Source organism: Oreochromis niloticus, linkage group LG22 (assembly GCF_001858045.2).
Source record: "Oreochromis niloticus isolate F11D_XX linkage group LG22, O_niloticus_UMD_NMBU, whole genome shotgun sequence".
Lineage (NCBI taxonomy): Eukaryota > Metazoa > Chordata > Actinopteri > Cichliformes > Cichlidae > Oreochromis > Oreochromis niloticus.
This window is the reverse complement of record NC_031985.2, coordinates 3610129-3631727: the sequence shown is the minus strand read 5'-3', so window position 1 is coordinate 3631727 and position 21599 is coordinate 3610129. Positions and strand designations below refer to the sequence as shown.

General features: G+C 40.2%; 1 protein-coding gene and 1 long non-coding RNA gene across 2 annotated transcripts in view; one reads left to right on the top strand and one right to left on the bottom strand.

Moving 5' to 3' along the window:
• LOC112843585 (putative uncharacterized protein DDB_G0271982) overlaps positions 1 to 4041 on the top strand; it is a 15507-nt gene extending 11466 nt beyond the window's left edge. Inside the window, exon 3 of the mRNA XM_025902521.1 lies at positions 4034 to 4041. Within this exon, the coding sequence (XP_025758306.1) occupies positions 4034 to 4041 (8 nt within the window). The remainder of the gene's footprint in view (positions 1 to 4033) is intronic.
• A 6230-nt stretch (positions 4042 to 10271) lies between these two features.
• On the bottom strand, positions 10272 to 10989 carry LOC109196513 (uncharacterized). Its single transcript, XR_002057963.2, has 3 exons — positions 10893 to 10989; positions 10616 to 10711; positions 10272 to 10357 (listed from the first exon to the last, which is right to left on the bottom strand). It is a non-coding gene; the product is annotated as an uncharacterized LOC109196513 (long non-coding RNA).
• Between the last annotated feature and the right edge of the window lie 10610 nt (positions 10990 to 21599).

Sequence of the window (21599 nt, the reverse complement as noted above, 5' to 3'; positions counted from 1 at the left end):
TGCCCAAGGTCAACAGTCCTGATTTCAAAGCATTCAAGCATTGGCGTAATACAGATTGCGTTACAAGCACAAAAAAATATTCTAACCTGAATTGAAAAATTAATGTAAATACGTTAACAATTCTGTTTTGCAACGTTAGTCAGTAAGTGACTGGCTGCTCCCGTATGGGATTAGAACATTCCACCTATATCCATAGTTAGGGCGGGGTCACTTCCTTTTTAACTCTTATGCTACGTTCCTGTACCCCTAGACTGGGGCGTAACAGTATGACTTAAAGCACTTATGGTATGTCTTGAACTAGCTGTGTGCAGGCAGATTGGACCAAACGCAAACTCAAGAGAACAGAACTTAACTCAAAATGCAACTTTATTTACAGAGCGGCAAAAGGGCGATACAAAACTAACTGGGAAATATTAAAGCTTGCTCACGAGGAAACACAGGGAGACACACACAACTTGAGGAAGGACTGACAGAGAACTGAGGGAGACGCAGACATAAATACACTGAAGATAATGAGGACGTTGGAGCACACAGGGAACACAGCTGATACTGATAATCTTAACGAGACAGGCAGGAGGGAAACACAACGTGACGCACACTGACGTCTGTTAGCAAAACTAACACTGAACACAGGACGTGACACTGCCAAAGTAAAACAGCAAACACTAAGACACAGACTAATTAATGCACCATGACACAGTTGGGAAACTAGAAGGACTGTGAAAACAACGAGAGGAGACACACATGACGGGCTGGAGAATGTACATGAAGCCAACACAGACAGGAGAGTGTTAAGGGTCCGAATTGAGGACGAGAGTAAAACAATGATAGTCCAGAAAAGGCCGTTCAAACAATTGATTTTAATGAATACACGCAGCGTGGAGATGTAAACTGGAAACCATCAGTTGTAAATCCCACCAAAATACACTTCAGATTGCTTTTATAACATCAGGGTATTATGACGCCCCTCATGCGTTTACAAGCACATAATTTGCATGTACAGAACATTATTTGGCTCTTCTACAGACACTGATCAATCTTAAGAGATAACTGCAGAGACAGGAGTTCCCCTTTCTGGCATCCATCCAAATATGGTGGTGAGGTCCCCATGGACTTGTCCTCCTCTTTGCGTCACCTGTTGCTAGGCAAACTCAAATGCAACAAGAAGCTGACTACATTCAGGCCTTTGCTCAGCCACTATTTTACTGTAACAAAATACTCAGCATATAAGCTTTTAAGATTATAGATTTAACTCAACGATTTAAAGTGGTTATAACTGCACCTGTAATAAATATGTTAATATTGATTATGATAACCCCTGTAATACAAATTATAACATAATGCCAGCAACTTCAATAAACACTTGAATAAAATGATAATTAATGCAATGATAAAGATGATGGTTATGTAAAATAATCCCTGTAATTCCACAATTCCCTCTCTTGACGTCTTCCAAAGACGTCACATTCCCAGGTCCACTACCTTCGCTCTGACCCTCTCTAGTCGTCCCCTGACTCAGCAAACCAGACAATAACCTCACGACATCTAGGTGGTCCAGTAATAAAACGCCAGCTCCCACTTGAAAACACTTCATGCTTAAGTGGTCTCTGCTCCTTTCCTGGGTCCCTCTCTAGTGGAAATCTAGTGGAATGGACCCTCGTCATCAATCACTAAGTAAACTAAATTGGCGCAGGTCTCAAATAAGAAGCAGAAGACACTTGGGCCCTCGCTCAGGCCTGCTACTAGATTTATGTGTATTGTAAGCATGCATGCAATTAACCTGCTATGTTCCCATCTTCCCTCAACATGTATCACCTGGACACTCTCACCAGTGAAGCTTAAAACCCTCTTGGATAGAACATCAACTCTAAACAAGCACAGATATGCAATGTGTATAAAATGAACTAAACCTGTGAATAGAATGAATGTGATGACAAACATATTCAATGCAATATGAACCCTGTAAACAATATTACTGATAAACAATTTCCTTATTATTTTGTCATAAAATAAATCAAACAAATAACTTAAGCTGTGTGACGGCACCTTGCGTTTACGCCAGGCTGTGAGCTGCCCTAAATCTACTTGCTACACCCCTTTTTCACCTAGTTTAATTTTTCAATCCTAGTTTAAACTTTCCTAACTTCCCTCAGTGCACACTGTAAAGTGTAAAAGATACAATTAGCTTTCTCCTGGTAAAAGGTCCTACATTATTTTCTCAACCTTTGGAAACCTCCTCTATCGAGTTAACCCATTTCATTTTTCAGACTTAGGCCTGATTTCTTCGCCCCCTTTAACGGGTAGCGCATATCCGGTCTGAACACTGTGTTTGGGCAATTTACGAATTGTTGCAGGATTTCTATGTTATGTAAATTTCCTCTCATCCCTTTTATGCTTCCATTATAACCTACGTCTAACAAGCTTTTGATCTTCTTTGTAACATAAACAACTAGGTGTATTTGTGCTCTGTTTTTCTCCTTTCTCTGGTTGGTTCCGTTCGATCTGGGGCTTCCAGGATTCTCGCCCCCCTAAGTCGCTGTGGTCCTGAAATCTTCTCCTGTAAAAGATAGAAAACAAAAACCTCTCTCTCCACCTCACTAATCTATTGTGTTCATCCAATGTTCCTTTAATTATTCAAACTTGGTTCACAATATCATGTTCTGGGCTTTATCCTTTTTATTAACTTTACTTAATCTCAATACTCTTTATGTGTGTGAGCAATACTTTTAGTTTTATTAAACACACCCCGGGTAAAATATACACCATCCCCATGTCAGCCTAACTCTCCGCTAGAAAGCACGCTTCAGAATTTCTATCAGGATTTACACCTCTTTTTGCTTCAAGCATATACCTAACATGCAAAAATTACTGTTAATGCCAGTTACACAAGTTTCCATTATTTACAACATTTTGTTTCACCCGTCTCACCCTCACATGTTTCCTGTTCACTTATTACATACTTATCTTTAACACCGTCTGCCTCACTAGTTGCTAAGCAGAAACAAAGCACCATGTGTTCCACCTTTGCCCTATAAACTAAATCTATGTCATGTTTGTGTCTGTAAGCATGTTTTGCATTCATTCATTACACTCCACGCCATCCCTGCAAGTTAAGAGCTATACAGTTAAAAGCTACAGGCCTTTGGCCTCGCCTATTTTAAATCAAGCAGGGGAGTTTCATTTTACTTTAAAAATAACTCTATTTAAAAATAACAATTTCTGCCTCAGTTTTACCATATCTAAATTATCAACAACCCCAAAAGTCATAAAATGATCCTAGAACCCATCTCAAATTACCTCTTAAATTCCCCCTTTTATTTGGACACACCAAATGTGTCCAAATAAATAAAAACTCAAAAAACTCAAAATGCATCACCCGGGTTAAGAAATTAAAGGAAAAGGTTAGTCATATCATCTCTCAGAACAGCTCAGCAATCCTCCTCTCCGGTGGATCTGCTCCGGCCCTGAAAACCTGTGCTTAAGGAATAAAATCAATTTAATCATCATGTCAAATCTTCTCAAAGTCCTTGCTCCATGCAAAAGTCTGGATCCTTAGAATTTCCTGGAAACAAAACCTATACTTTATATTTCATACTCAACTCTCCCCTTTATGATCCAATCTGTGTTACAACAAAGAAAACTTAAAACAGAACAGTTATCAATCATGTGTTTCTTCAGTTAATGGTAGCATGAGTTATATCAAACAATGTTTCCCTTTTAGCATTTAGCATTTTATAATGTAATAACATAATCCAACCCAGTAAATAAAACAAAATTCCCTCCAAGCAAACATCAGCTCCCAGAATAAGTCTCCACTTGCCTGCTCATGGCAAAGCAAACAAAGCATCCCCTTCTTTTCCTCACATGGTAATGTCTGTCCACATTACTCGTCCCACCTTAGTCCAGTCATTCACATTCACTCACATGCATCACACATGATATTTTTGCTGATCTGCAGCCTTCTGCGCACGTCATCAGATGCTCCACATCAGCAAAATGGCTCAATCATTTGTTTATTCGTTTTTCCTTTTAGGAAAATAGTCTCTATACTTTGACTGGATGAATCGCTGCAATCCTTATTGGTAATTGTCCGCGCCGTCAGTTCACTCTCTCCAGGCCTGCTTAGAGCAAAAATGAAAAAGAGAGTGATTGTTAGCTCATCAAAGTACAAAACAAATCACCGACAGTTTTTTCTAAGTGCACTGTTATAAAAACTATGGCCCTTTAGACATGTCCATGTTTATCAAACTCCCTCTATAAAATGAAACAACAGCCCACAAAATTCAAACAATCTTAAATTTCACCCATTCAACCCACTGAAACTTGTCAAACTGCACCGTTTTACACACAACAATGGTCCCTTTACCACAATGTATCTTCACCATACTTAGATTCAGCCTAAATATAACACGTTATAACAATGGTCAACACTAAATTATAATTCCTGTCCAAATCTACACCTCTGACAGTCTACTTTGCTTCCTTTCCTCAAGGCCTCAATCACACAACACAGCAAGCTCCTCTTCGTCACTCACTCGAGCTATTGCATAGTGACTCACAGCTCAACAGCCAACTGACAAGAGAATACATGTTAAACTTTCATATTCATTATTTCATTTCTTCTATACTAATCACTTACTTGATCATCAGTGCAAGAGCATCCTAAGTCACCCTTTTAAAAACTGCTTAATGTTCTTGTGTTTTCCATCTATTTTAAATCTTTCCATCAATTTATTAACCATTCACACCATTCTCTCACTCATACAAGCAGCAGCAGATCTTCATTGCATATGCTTATGTTCTTAGCCAGGTTTTAAATCATTCTCTATGCATTAAGCTTTGATTAGACAGCTTCATGAGCTTGTCTTTGTACGGTTAATACATTTCGTTTGTGGTGTATTTTGCATCTATGGCTTCGCAATCTGTCAGACACCTTTCCAATTCTCCAGTTAAGCAGTCAGTTCTTTTTCCCCAATTACAACCCTCTGTTTTGATTTCCCACCTTAAATAAAGCACTCCTAGTCTTCAGCCAGGAGCTAGGGCCTGTTTCCAGGTTCATAGACACATGATTCTGTGAACAATTCAACCAGAAACTGCCTTACTTATCCAGTGATGTTACTTCTAACTTCTTCCGACTGCTGTGGAGAGTTGTACGGTTCTGCTTTACCCTGAAATAACAAACTAAGAATTTTCATTATTACACAAGTACTAATACCATTTCTCTGTCTCTAGTCAGAAATACCAATTATGCCATGCATGTAAGCGTGTCTCCTTGCATTTTACGTTAATTGAGTGTAAACTGCTTCTTCATTAAATTAATTCATTGAGTTTCTCATTGCATTATGTATTCATGTTAATGTCACTACGTGTCAGCTGTTTCTTCATGCATCCTATATGTTCATATTTAATTTATGCATTTCACCACTGAGCTTTAGATTCAAACTATCTCACTCTGATTCATTTCAAAATATCTCACATGTACAATTTGTATGTGTGTTTTCTATTCATTAAGTAATGACAATTATTTCTTTCATTATTCTTACCTTTCTAATGTTACCTCTTGTTATGCTATGGTGGACATCCTAACAATTCATGAGTTCAGGTTTCATTTTAATCCAATTATATCCTATATTCTCGCAGTCAACTCGTCCAGCTTCATCTCTCACTGGTCCTCTCTGCACAATGTCCTGTTCGGTTCAAGCTCCCGCAAACACAGTCTAACTCAGCTCTGTCTTCTTCTCTGTTTCTTTACAGTCTTTCTTTCAGATTAAGTCCCAGCATGGCAAATATCACTCAATGTCCAGTGCTCTTCCACATTCTTTATCCACTGTTCAACTGCCAGCCTGTATTTTCACAGTACATCTTGCATTACTCTACATGCTGCTGCTGGTCGTCAGTCGTCTCAGTGTTAATGGATCAGTGGCACTGCCGTTTGCCTGCTGTATTCAAGTCCACGATGTTCTATCGGTCTTCATCAGGCGATTAACTGTCCTTTGAACTTCTTCTCCGCTTCAGGGACAAGTGAGAGATCCAGCCGCACAATTTCGAGCCAAAAGCTGGCTTATCTCCCAATTCTTTTAATCTACTTTTCTGCTGCTGAACTCAAGGTTCCAACGTTGAGAGACGCCCACCTGTATTGACACACTAGAGCATACATTAGTATATTCATTTTTTTATCTTAAAACCTCGATTTGCTTCATCTCTTAGAATTTAACTCTGTCTATTTCTCTGGGTGCTCCCCTGACATCATCAGTCACACACACACCTTCCTCTTACACACACAGGAGCACAGTATTCCTGTTTCTCTTTCCTGTTTCTACAATTAATCAAACACTTGTTTTTTCATATTTACAGTCTACAAACCCTCTTTTAGTTTTACTAGGTCTTGGTCTAAAAACAATACACCCTCTTCTCACACACACACTTTTAAATATACTAAGTTTTTGCATTTTTGTCAGTTTTTGTCACATCATTCGCACAATACTTTCATAATCATCTCACACCCACTGCCTTTCTCTCAAACTTCTCCCTTTTCACTCACTCAGACAAATCATTCAGAGAGATTCAAATCAAATACTGACAGCATTCACACAGTTAAAATCACTCAAAATACGCTTTCATACGAGTATCTTGGACATGCCTTCCATGATCAGAAAGAGCAAGTCAAAAAAAGAAAAAAGAAGACTGAAACCTCTCATCGTCTCACACACAACTTCTCACCACACACACATAACTGAAAAATAAAACACACCACCATTCATGGCTCAGAATATATACATCTATCAGAATTCAGTCACTTACTATACATCCACTACAGCAACTCAAAACTTTATTTATAACCCTCTAATAAACATAAATGGCGTCTTAAACACACGCATTCAACAATGTTTGCAGCAGTACTTGTGAAACCAACTGTGGTTTAAACAGTTCACAGCTTCTTAATTTGCATTTTATTGCCTTCTAGGACATTCTAGTCTCTAATTCCTCTGTTTACATGTTATCTCCCGTTTGACACACACAAACACCACCAACACACACTCCCCCTAAAAACCCACAAAAAACTATCCCTAAAAACACACACAAAAACCCTTAAGAAACTTCATTCATTTATCTATTATTTTAAACCCTTAAGATGTTGTACTGTGTTTCCTCTGTGCCCGTTGCAACCTATATTAACATAAAGCCAAAATGTAAACAAGTCTGTCAAATCTAACTACTTATATATTATCGGACTAAAGGAAAAACCACTCACAGTCTTCTAAAGTTCTCCTTTGCCCAACAAACATCAAACAACTTACACCTATATGTATCACTCAAAGTCAACAATGCATTAGAAACCCCAACTGTAACTGTATATATTATCTCAAACTGAAACGAAACCCATCTAGAAATCCTAGAACATCTTACTTGAACACACCAAAAGAGACATCACTTACAGACATCTTTATTAATGAAATTAGTTCAAAGTCAATTTCAGTCTTCAGACCCCAAATAACGGTCATAAGTATCAACATTTTATATGTCCCATCTTAAAACCCAGCAAACAGTCATACAGTCATGGCAAGAAATAAAAACTTTACTTACAATATTGTAATAAGCGTCTTAAACACAGCCATTCAGCAAAGTGTACGGTCTCTATCTAAACTTCCTAAAACTCTAGAGACCTTGCAGCTGCCTTATTTGCATTTTCACACACACACACACAGTCTAAAAATAATACCAGCCTGACTCACAGACTCAGACAAGTCTCTTAATATATTCACACAGACGTCTTTATAATTACAACTGCAGTATTAGGCCTGTTAAAACCTAGACAATTTAGACAATTTTAAGTTAACCCTCCAAGGGACAAACTCCAAGTTTTTTATTGTCAATTACCCAGTATCAGGTCCAACCTGTCTCTGGTCTAATCTCTAAAATCCCTAACTCAATTTAAAAGCGTCCAACGCCCAAGCTCCAAGCTTTACTACCCAAAAAAGCGCAAATACCGTTCCAAACGTCAAGTGGTCCAACCACTAGTTATTTTGGAGATTCCCAAGTCCTCCCCGGTCACCAACCGTACTAACCCTATTCACGATAGGTCAAGGATAACCGTCGTCATCCAGGACGGAGCGTTAACTCCGAGAAAATGCACTTCTTAGCAGTCCAACTGCCGTTCTACAGAAATTTGTAATACTTTGAAACAACAATCAACACCTCAGAACAAGTGTATGACCGACGCAGGTCCAACCTTATAACCAATTGGAAGTGTAAACCCCAAAACGCCCAATTACCTATTATTCTAAATTCTCTTTAGCAGTCCAACTGCTTTTCCTTTAATCAGTACTGTTACTTAACGTTCCATTATCATTACTTCAACTTCAATTCTCATGAGATTTTCACCAAAATCAAAACAGACATTTAACAGTAATTTCAGTGAGTAGACTTTTAATTTTGTCAGAACCAATTCAGCACTGTTTGGAAATAATTCAACAGGTAGTGCCTTACCTTTCAATAAGCCGGCTTATGTCCACTCACTCCGACCACTGACTCGTGTCTGCCTGTTTGAGCACCTTGGACCCTCTCAGTCTCAATCTCCAAGTGTCTCTCCCCTCAACCCAGGCCAATGCACCAAATGTTAAGGGTCCGAAATTGAGGACGAGAGTAAAACAATGATAGTCCAGAAAAGGCCGTTCAAACAATTGATTTTAATGAATACACGCAGCGTGGGGAGATGTAAACTGGAAACCATCAGTTGTAAATCCCCAACCAAAAATACACTTCAGATTGCTTTTATAACATCAGGGTATTATGACGCCCCCTCATGCGTTTACAAGCACATAATTTGCATGTACAGAACATTATTTGGCTCTTCTACAGACACTGATCAATCTTAAGAGATAACTGCAGAGACAGGAGTTCCCCTTTCTGGCATCCATCCAAATATGGTGGTGAGGTCCCCATGGACTTGTCCTCCTCTTTGCGTCACCTGTTGCTAGGCAAACTCAAATGCAACAAGAAGCTGACTACATTCAGGCCTTTGCTCAGCCACTATTTTACTGTAACAAAATACTCAGCATATAAGCTTTTAAGATTATAGATTTAACTCAACGATTTAAAGTGGTTATAACTGCACCTGTAATAAATATGTTAATATTTGATTATGATAACCCCTGTAATACAAATTATAACATAATGCCAGCAACTTCAATAAACACTTGAATAAAATGATAATTAATGCAATGATAAAGATGATGGTTATGTAAAATAATCCCTGTAATTCCACAAGAGACAGAATTAGGGCTGTGCGATATGACCAAAATCTCATATCCCGATATTAAGACATCTATCGTCGATAACGATATAAATCACAAAAATGTAACATTTTCTGTAAATTCTGTGAATGTCGGGCAGCTCGACTTGCGTGAAGTGTTTCCAGCTGCGCGTCGTGTAGCTGGAGTGGAGTGTTTTAACAGATGCATGAAACGATACATTTTTAGACATAAGTTGTAACGGCCGCCGTTTTCTTTGTGAGTATTTATTACACGGCGTGCTGCGGGGGAAAAGCCTGTTCTAACGTTTGAGTCTAATGTTTATTTTTTAGCACCTGACGGCTCTTTTTTGCTTCTCATCCGTAAATACTCTGCATCTTTCACGTGATTCAGTTTATTTTGAAAAGTCTCAACAGGATCTTGAGCTTTATTGTGAAAAGTTTATCTGGAACATAAACAAGCGGACACGCGATGCTGTTACCGTTGTTGTTGCTAATGACAACGCATAAAAACAAGCGCTTGTCCTTCTGTAGTGTGGTTATATTAAATATAAGAGAAAGAGAAAACTTTAAGACATTAATATAGCCACTACAGTGACCATCAAAATGATGAAAAAATATTGCTGTAAACAGTTTATTTTGCGACACCACGAAACAAACGATAGCGTAAAATGAAACGATAGATGTTTTTATATCGTCATCCGATATATATCGTTATATCGAACAGCCCTAGACAGAATGATAACACGAGGGAGACGAGACGGACACAGAGGACAAGACAGACTTACACAGGAAGCAGGAATGACACAGAAACAAGCAAACATGGATGATGGGATAAACTAAAAGCTAACTAAGACATACAGTCCAGATAGTATACACTCGAACGTAACATTTGTCCCACAGCAAAAGAACCCAAAATACAAAATAATCTGAAAATGCTGGGTCACTGCGCCCTGACAAACAGAGCACATCATGACATGGTTTGCTGTGAGGTCAGGCTGTAGCAGGATTATCAGTGGCTGCAGTATCTGACTTGTTTCAATGTGATGGAGGATCAGAGAGCAGACTCTGCTGCTGTGTCTCGCTTCTGTTTCTGCATCTGTCGAGCTGCAAAACACACAAAGTAAACATGGATGATGCTTTCATTCTTTATTTTATTTGAACATTTCTGCTGCAGATTTGCAAACATCTGTTACTGTTCATGCTGTTTACTGGGAAAGCCTGACAGTCACAGAGACGTCCATCATTATAAACCTGCACATGTGCAGCTGCACAAACATCTGCACTAAAGCTGAATCATGTTAAACTTCAATGAGTCTGAAAACAGTCATGATGAGAGCACAGAGGCTCTTTGAGCTCATCCACCTTTCCTCCAGGTAACAGCAGTGATGCTGATCATGATGGTTAAGCAGAGCAGTCCAATCAGTGTACGGACAGTCATGTGCCACAGGTGGTCAGCAGCTGGAGGACAAAGAAACATCTGGAATCAGAGACTCATCCACCACCAGCTACAGTCAGACATCAGACAGTTATTCAGCTGTATGGGAAAACGACACGACACAACACAACAAGACAACAAGACACAACACTGTGAACAAGGCTGTTATTTTGGTTTGACTTTGTTTCTTTATGATTGTCATACCCGGGTTTTCCTGAGGAAATATTGTTGTTTGTGGTCTTCTTGTTGTTGTTACTATTGTTGTTGTTGTTGGTCTTGTTGTCGTTGTTGTTGTTGTCGTTGTTGGTCTTGTTGGTCTTGTTGTTGTAGTTGGTGTTGTTGTTGGTCTTGTTGTTGTTGGTCTTGTTGTTGTTGTTGTTGTTTTCATTCCTGTGCGGAAAAGTTGAAAGATTTAATTCAAGGGAGACAGAAAAAGACAGTTTAGTGTAAACCTTCAAAGCTGAATGTAACAGGAGGAAAATCACACCAACTACACAATGAGGTAAAACCAACAGTGTTGTCAGTTTACAGCAGCTGAATGCATTATATGCATGCATTATACTCTATCAAACTACAGAATAAAAAAAACACGTTTAAAGAAGACCACATCCTGTTTTTGTGATGAGTGAAAATGCTTTGAAATGTCAAACAGAGATAGACCATCCAATCATACATGAAATAACAAAATGCAGGTGATGGAGGACGTACAGAAACTTTTAACCTCATCATAGAAGTTCATGGAACATGAGCTGTTTTCACACATGGAACTTTTCTTGATATTATCCAAAGAACACAACAACATTAAACAGATTTTAAAGCTAATAAAATAGTCAGTGTGATGTAAAAAAGTATTTTCCTGCATGAAAGGATCGCAGACATACTTGTACTCGACTCATCTGACCAGCATTTATTTATCAGAACAGCTTTACATTAATCCTGAGGTAGAAAACAGGACAAACAGCAGCCTGTCAGTGTGCTCGCTGCGGATGTTTCACTCATGAGAACCACAGTGGAGACACAAGCTGATGGTCTCAGTCAGGCTAACACTTCCCTCAGTTTGCAGTCTTTATGCTAAGCTAAGCTAACGGTCTGCAGACTATGTTTGACGGTCAGAGCAGAATCAGCCTGCTGATTGGATTATTTTATACCTGCATGATAATTTGGGTTCATGTGTCTCACCTCTGTCAGATCTCTGTGCTTTGGTCACAGTCAGATAAACAGCTGGTTTTCCATCACAGTAGTACAGTCCAGAGTCAGCAGGCTCAGCTTCTCTTATAATTAATATTTTGTCTTTACGGGAAAAAACATTTCTTCTATAATTTATTTCTCCAGTGTCTCGTCTCCAGGTTGGAACAGCTGATCCTCCAACATCACCAGGACATTTCAGTGAGACGCTGCCTCTCTCTTCAACAGTGCGTCTTATTGTTCCTGTGAATAACAAATGAATGTGTGACTGAAAACTAAGATGTATTTTGTATAACGGACGAGCTCAAATTTTCTCATGTTGTTAGTTTCTTTTTAAAATCTCATTTTCAGAGAAACACAGTGCAGTAAAGTTACAGCAGCACAAACTGTGACACACACTGTTACTGTTACTGTGTGTTTAGTTGGTGATACAGAGGATGCATTACTACAGTTTTATTATTGCTCTTAATCATCTGCCACGTGTGTTACACAGCTGTTATCGCAGGTAATACAAGACAGATGAGAAAACTGGATCATTCTGTGTATTCACTGTTACAGAGGACAGTGAAATGTATTTGATGATAACATGTAAAACCTTTTATGTCCGTGTTTGGTGGCTGATGCAGGATTTCTGTATGAAAGCTCTTTGGCTACACACAGACAGGAATTATGGGAGTTGATGCTACACATCTGCAAATCCAAACCAAAACACACGAGCCACATGGAAAACAGGAATGTCAAATGTTTTACTGGGATTGAGATTGGTCCTTATTTCAATTCAATTCAATTCAGTTTTATTTATATAGCGCCAAATCACAACAAAAGTCGCCTCAAGGCGCTTTATATTGTACAGTAGATCGCACAATAATAAATACAAAGAAAAACCCAACAATCATATGACCCCCTATGAGCAGCACTTTGGCGACAGTGGGAAGGAAAAACTCCCTTTTAACAGGAAGAAACCTCCGGCAGAACCAGGCTCAGGGAGGGGCGGGGCCATCTGCTGCGACCGGTCGGGGTGAGAGAAGGAAGACAGGATAAAGACATGCTGTGGAAGAGAGACAGAGATTAATAACAGATATGATTCGATGCAGAGAGGTCTATTAACACATAGTGAGTGAGAAAGGTGACTGGAAAGGAAAAACTCAATGCATCATGGGAATCCCCGGCAGCCTACGTCTATTGCAGCATAACTAAGGGAGGATTCAGGGTCACCTGGTCCAGCCCTAACTATATGCTTTAGCAAAAAGGAAAGTTTGAAGCCTAATCTTGAAAGTAGAGATAGTGTCTGTCTCCCGAATCCAAACTGGAAGCTGGTTCCACAGAAGAGGGGCCTGAAAACTGAAGGCTCTGCCTCCCAGTCTACTTTTAAATACTCTAGGAACAACAAGTAGGCCTGCAGTGTGAGAGCGAAGTGCTCTAATAGGGTGATATGGTACTACAAGGTCATTAAGATAAGATGGGGCCTGATTATTTAAGACCTTGTATGTGAGGAGCAGGATTTTGAATTCAATTCTGGATTTAACAGGAAGCCAATGAAGGGAAGCCAAAACAGGAGAAATCTGCTCTCTCTTTCTAGTCCCTGTCAGGACTCTTGCTGCAGCATTTTGGATCAGCTGAAGGCTTTTCAGCGAGTTTTTAGGACATCCTGATAATAATGAATTACAGTAGTCCAGCCTGGAAGTAATAAATGCATGAACTAGTTTTTCAGCGTCACTCTGAGACAGGATATTTCTAATTTTAGAGATGTTTGTAATGATTATTGTCCCAGTGTTACAGCTGCTCATGGCTACTTTAATATTTGATGTGGTACTTTTTATTTTTACATTAAAAAGTTAACTTTATGTTAACCGTGCTAACCGCGGATGTGATTACAGTTAAAAACAGGAGAGGTCAAACAGCTAAACTAGTTCAGGGTTGTGTGGTCAGCCTGTCACAGCTGACACAGACCAACAACCATTATCACTCACGCCTACGGCCAAGTTACAGTCCGGACTTAACCTAAACTGTGCATGACTCTGCACTGTGGGAGGAACACAGAGGACCCATGTGAGCACATGAAGAACACGATAACTCCTGAAAGGCCACAGACGGCCCGTGGATCTGACCCCACGGTTAGCCACTGTGCTAACAACCACACTCGTCTCATGATTTTAAACAGGAGGGTGATAAAGCTTGATGTTACCTGATGGGATCACTGTCAGCTCCTCAGCTGGGTAACTATTACAGAAGTATCTGCCAGAGTCTGAGACAGAAGCTCTGAGGATGATCAGCGATCGATCAGCCTGTGAACTGTATCGTTTCTGTGGATCATTGATGTGTTTTATGACCCTGTCTCCATCAACAGTAAGTATGTCAGCTCTGCTTCCTCCACTCTCTCTGCTCCACCTCACTTTACCCTGTAGATAGTGAGGACAGCGCACAGTGAGCTGCGTCCCCTCTGTAACTACTTCACGGGTTAAACCTGCAAAACAAATAAAATAAATGAGCAAATAAAATGTTTGTGTGGAGATAAGAGTGACAAAGAAAACAGATATCTGAACGGATGATAGAAAGATAATCATAGTCAGGATATGATGATGATGATATTTCATTATAAAAACTAAAAGAAAAAACTGTTTGAACTACATTCACACCATAACTCGACTTCCTGTGATTGTGTGTCTGCTTCACACTTTGAACTCATTTTCTATAATCTTGTGAAATCCCTGTAACACCAACACAAACGCACATGTGTGAAAACTATAAAGTAAATCAGATATTAATGCAAAGTGTCCCACCTGGTGTGACATGACAGCTCAGAGTGCAGGCTAACAGGCAGCAGTAGATGTTCACCCACATCCTGACAGGCTGAAGTGTCTGAACTCACAGTGACCACAGTTTGTGTTTGAACAGAGAACAGGAAGTCAGCGTCTCTGTGAACACGCCTGCTCTTCTGTTTCTGAGGTTCTGTGGTCAGAGAACAGACACTCGCTACATTATAATAATCTGTTACACAGGTTTTAATAAATGCAGGGAAAGAAATTCAAGATTTAAAATGTTTACTTCTGTTAAGAAGCAAAACAGCCTCAGTACAAGAAAGGACGGCGTTCTAATAGTGACCAGTAGAAAACCAGCACATTGAAATATGGTGCACATGATTTATTTCCTTTCTGAAGCAGACGAGGAGGCTGAAGGTGGAGTTAGTGGTGTATATGAGTTTGTAAATGAGATTAATAATCTTTTTCTTGTTTCTTGATTTTGTTGTTTGGTCTTATGTCTTGATGTTTGGGACTAATGAGGTTCAGGTGTGTGTTAATGATGTTTTATATAAAACCAGTGAGATTTTCACAACTGGACATTTCTAAGATGGTACAATGGAGATGCCAGAAAATATGATTACATTTATTTAATTATTTGTTATGAAATTTGTTTCACTCATTTAAGGGGTGGACACCGATGAATGTATTGAAAAGATACTGCCCCCCTCCACAATTTTATGTGTTTTATGTGTTTGATGTGCTTATCGTTGTTACTTTATGCATTCAGTTCTTTATTACTGCATTTCTGACACATACTGTGCTCACTGGCAATCCAGCTGGAATATTTTGGTCAATGATAACTCCCATGGGTGACGCTCATGCAGGCACTGGATCAGGCAGCTTTGGGGTCCTGTTTGTGTGCGTTAGTGCACAGACAGCCGCAGAGTGCAGCTACGCTAAACTGAAGTGCTTGTGTTTTGTATTTGCGGTTGCAGAGCAAATGAGCAAGTAAAGAAAACGACTCTAAACTCATGCACAGCTGGAAGTGTCATTTGTCCAAGTGTGCAACAAATTACACAAATCTTTTAAATGTATATTCCTTTAGATGATTTTCTTTGTGACCCCTGTCTGTGAAGAGATCTGTGTAAAAGGCTGCTAATGTGGTCTGTAAGTGTCGACTATTTTTACACCAGAGTAGATGAAACCACCACACTGTCACATTTGTTTCTCACTCTTTGAAGTTTCAGAAGAGTTCATTGATGTATGCTACAGCTAGTTTCACCATTCAGCTCAAACCACAGTGGTTTGTGAGCTCAGACTCAGAGCTTCATGGGGCCCTAACTGTCACGACACAGGCCGTCCGAGGCAGAGTGGACCCACAGAACAGATAAAACTCAGACAACAGCTGCATGAAATATGTTGTAATAAAGAATGTGAGATTGTACACGGTGCCTGTGAACGTAAAACAGTGACTATACACACAAGGGTGAATTAACAGCATCTACTTACAAGAGACTAAGAGCGGGGCAGGGCTATGCACCAGGGAACACACAAAATACAATATAACTATAAGTAATGCAGCTACTGGGAGAGATCATAACATTCAGTATGAATTCACTATGGGTGCCTCACTATGAACAGGGCAGTGATGATTAACACATGTAGAATTAAAGAAATTATTTCACTGCTACTGTTCATAACCATCATCTTTATCGTTGCATTAATTATCATTCATCAAAGCATTTATTGAAGCTGTTGGCATTATGGTATAATTTGTATTACAGGTGCAGTTATAACCACTTTAAATCGTTGAGTTAAATCTATCATCTTAAAAGCTTATATGCTGAGTATATTGGTACAGTAAAATAGTAGCTGAGCAAAGGCCTGAATGTATTCAGCAAACATGTTGCACTAGAGTTTACTTGGTAACAGGTGACAGAAGGAGGACAAGTCCATGGGGACCTCAAAGGCCTGAGATCATCACCATATTCGGAAGAGGATGCCAGAAAGGGGAACTTCTGTGTCTGCATTTATCTCTTAGAATTGATCATTATCTGTAGAGGAGGCAAATAATGTTCTTAAGATGCAAATTATGTGACTGTAAACGCAAGAGGGGGCGTTATAATACCCTGATGTTATAAAAGCAATCTGAAGTGTATTTTGGGAAGAAGATGTACAACTGATGTTTTGCAGTTTACACCTCCCCACGCGGCGTGTATTCATTAAAATCAATTGTTTGACCGACCTCTTCTGGACCATCATTGTTTTACTCTCGTCCTCAATTTCGGACCCGTAACACACATGAAACAACGAAGCTACTATGACAGGGGGTTACTCCTGAGGTAGGTGATACCATAAAGAGAGACGATACCAGACTAAGAGTGGAGAATTCAGCAGCTATGTCCAGCGTCCGGTTAGAAAGAAAGAAACTGTAGGCGGTGAGGTAAGCAATTCATGGACACAAACTGATTAACAGACAATCTTGCAGAGAGTTGTCCCAGCTGACCTTAAATACTGCCGGGGAAATCAGCTCCAGGTGTGGCTCCCGTGAGAGACGAGTCAGACTCCGCCCAGAGGAGGAGTCGTGGCAGATAGTGGAAAAACACCAGCATTCACCCAGCCCATGACGCTAACACAGCTACAGTCTGACCACACGGGCTCATCTGAGAATTTCAGAAGTGCTGGGATTTTCCACACAACCATCTCTACAGATTACAGAGAGTGGGCCAAAAATATTTTTAAAAATCCACTAAATATTCTGTTTGTCAAGCACAGGTAAGGTTTTCAGAACTGTAGCAACTACAGAGGGATGAAGCTGATGATACCATGAATATATGGGAAAGATTATTGAAGGCTACAAGCTACGTGAGATACTTGCTTGCCTTCAAGCTGGCGGCACGCATAAACACAGTGGCTCACGTTTGGTGCTTTACTTTTTATATGTTCTACGTGTATATTTATGAGTGTATGTGTGTGTTTTCTACTGTATGTCGAGTGGAATCTACTCACAGTCGTCAGGACCTTCTGAGTTTGGAATTACACTTTGCAAACATATTACGTCGCACTATCACCACTTCCACGGCATTTCAGAGGACATAATACGAACTCCAGGGTCTCTGTGGTTGGTTCTTCCCAGTGGCAAACCCAAGAGGAAAAGTAAACAAAGGAAGCAAAAGCATGGCTGCAGGGCGGCCCCTCTAGCAAAGAAACAACCACTTAAGCCACCGCTTCCGAGTATTTTCCTCTCCAACGTCAGGTCCATAACCAACAAAATAGATGAACTGAGACTGCAGCAACAAGTGTGTACAGGACAGTAGCAGTATACTACTCACAGAGGCTTGGCTGCAGCCATCAGTTCCAGATTCAGCGATTGAGTTAGCATGCCGCACGGTCCACCGTCATGAGAGGAATGGCCACTTTGGTAAGAACAAAGGAGTTTAGGGGTTTATGCATCTACATCAAAGACAGTTGATGCAAAAACATAAAGACTGTAGACAGCCACTGTTCCCTGAATTTGGAATATCTGACTGAACTGCAGACCCATCTATATACCTCGCAGGTTTACTGTCATCATGGTCACAGTTGTGTATGTGTATTTAACATCAGAACCTCGAAGAGCACACAACATCAGTCCTCTCATACATCATCTTCTGTGTCAGAAGTGTCACTGTGGACAAACGTCTCCGGGTGTATTCCAACCAGAAACCCTGGATGACTAAAGAGGTCCAGGTCCTGCTGAAGCAACGTGAGAGATCCGGTGACAGTACGCAGTACAGTGCAGCCAGATCTGAGCTGAAAAGAGGTATCAGAGAGGCCAAGGCAGTATACAAGAAGAAGACTGAAGACCACTTCAGCAACAGCAACTCATGACAGGTATGGCATGGAGTTCAGCACTTAACCAACTACCAGCCTGGCAGTACCACTGTAAACAAACCACGGCAGACCCAAAGACATTTTCATGCTTTTCATCATATTTATTGACTCGCTTCTATGCACGGTGGTCGTTCCTGCAGGGCTGCAGACGGTTGAGGGCATCAGCCACCGGCGGGGAATGTGGTGGGGGGAGATAGGCCCCCACACCTGGGAGAGCCTGAGATGTTCTCAGAGAGGTGGAGTCTAAAACCCGATCTGACACATAGACATAAACATGCATTCCCACCCTCATGCACACATATACAAAAACTCAACACTCACCCAACGTGGAGACACACAGAACTACCTCAGGAAAAAAGAGAACAAGATGGTGAGCTTGAAATCATGGAGTGATCTCCTCTGTTGTTTTAGTGTGGGATGTTTGTGTCCCCCGGATATTTGGGCACTGAGTGATCATTCGACCGGGAAGTGTTTCCCACACTGGAGGTAGCCGCACCTGTCGCACCCTGTTGCTTTTCACAGGAGCAGAGCCATGGTTTCTCTTATTACCTGTAACTCCACGGTTGACAAAACTGAAAAAAACAAACTGCATAGTTTTCAATAAAAAACTGGAAAAATTGGGGTGTTCTAAAACTGTTGACCAGTGGTGTAGTTCATACATTTATTACTTCCAGGCTGGACTACTGTAATTCATTATTATCAGGAAGTTCTAAAAACTCCCTGAAAAGCCTTCAGTTAATCCAAAATGCTGCAGCAAGAGTACTGACAGGGACTAGAAAGAGAGAGCAGATTTCTCCTGTACTGTGAGTTTGTCAGCTTTCCCTCCACAGAGAGAGGACAGTCCACAGTGACAGACTCATCGTCTCTGATTATTATGTTTGAATCCTGCAGAAGAAACATGTTTTTCAAAAATGAACAAACTTTAATCAAAGTGTGGTTCATATTTTTATGGCATGTGAAGCGAGATCGATCAACTGCAGATCAGACAACAAACGACGGAGGCTCCAGAAAAGTGCAATCAAACGATGAGTTTATTAGCACAGGAGAAGATATATCAGCATATGTCTTCTGACAAAAATACATGTCGAGAACACTTTTAAAGCAGTGGGGTATCAGCCCCCCCATGGCGTCAACACAAGTTAAAAGTTCATCGTGTACAGTCAATGGTATATCTTGCACATCTTCAATAGCTATAAACAGACATATAACTTCCCTTTTCTGCAACACCTTCCATGCACAATCATAGTCTTAAGCCTTCAGAGTGTCTGAGGGCTGGTTATCGCCTCCAGTCATCTGTTACCAAGTAGGTAAAAGGGCAGCCGGTTACAAAAAGGTCAAAGACACTTGGGCCTTCGCTCAGGCCTGTTGCTAGATTTATGTATTGTAAGCATGCATGCAATTAACCTGCTATGTTCTCATCCTCCCTCAACATGTATCACCTGGACACTCTCACCAGTGAAGCTTAAAACCCTCTTGGATGGAACATCAACTCGAAACAAGCACAGTTATGCAATGTGTATAGAATGAACTAAACCTGTGAATAGAATGAATGTGATGACAAACATATTCAATGCAATATGACCCCTGTAAACAATATTACTGTTAAAATAATACTGTAAAACATGTTATTAATGCATTCATCATAAGGCAGATTATATGATAGCAATAAAAGAATCTCTGAATCCCAACACATGTCAATTCACTGCAAAGATTTTCCATCAATATATAACTAGCTACAAATTATTCTTTCATTTACATGACGTCGAGTCAGCTGAGTGCAGGGTGACCTCATCAGTTCTCACCAGTGAAGCAGGAAAAATTACAAAGAATTAAACTTTCTACTCCTTTCCCACTCACAGATGAATTAAATGTGAAAACTTTTTAAATGTGATGATTAAAGCTGTGCAGGGTTATTTTAATGAACTCTGAAAATTCTTACCTGCAGCGACGTTACAGCCCAGAACAAAACAGCAGATATTCACCCTCATCTGATCAGGACTCGCACATCTGTGAACACACAAACTGCAGCTTGTATCTGAGCTGAGAACAGGAGCTCAGCTGCTCACACATATGTGGTCATTGCGGCCTTCTGAGGATATGTTCTGATGGTTCCTGTTGGCTGAGTACAGGGTGAGATTGTCAGAGAGAAATGATTAAAAGTTAAACACTGTGCTTTCCTGCCCACTCACAGATTCCTTATTCTTCACAGAAAAGCTCCCCATTATATTTAAGCACAGAGCAGTTTGCTCACATCACTTCCTGTGTTTTGAGAGACATTTAAGTCGCTGTGTTTTTATTATAGCTGCGTACACATGAAATGTTTGGATTTGTTGTGGTCATTAAACACTGATTGTTCCAGTCGGCTGAGTGCAGGGTGACATCGTCAGTTCTCACCAGTGAAGCAGGAAAAGTTACAAAGAATTAAACTATCTGTGCCTTTCTCACTCACAGATGAATTATTTTTAATAAAACAACTTCATCCAATGATGGTTGTCCATAGAAAACCCATATTGGCACCACACAGGGACAACCTGCTGTCACACAGATGTAGATACTTCCACCTGTGGCCTGCGTGGGGTAAGTGTGGCTTTGTCTGCCACACAGTCACACAGTGAGAGAGGATTTTCAGCTGCAGGTAATTCTGAGTTAGTGCAGCACAGCCGTGACGCTGTCCATGGTCCTGGAATTATAATAGATTATAATAGTTATGTGAGAGTACTAACTCTCTGCTGTGGAGGGATGGACAGTTTTCTGCAGTGTTGCTCTCTTGTTTTATTTGCAGCACCAGTCTTGCTTGTTAACATTATAATACTTTAGTTTTTAATCATTTTTAACAAATATGTGTCACAGTTGTGCCGCATGAAAACCAACATGTTTAACAACGTTGGTGTGATTGTCTTTGAAAGACAAAGTGTAAATAATGAATTTGAGCTTTTTCAGCTGCTCCACATTCTCTGGTCTTAGATTTTAATTCCACAAATGAAAAACTTAACAATTCTTTATGATATCAGAGCTCCTGGTGACACGGCTGCCTGTCACACTGTAGCTGCAGGACTGAAGCTCTGTTTGATGTGAGAGAAAGGACATATGTGGGATGATTATGGGATGGGGC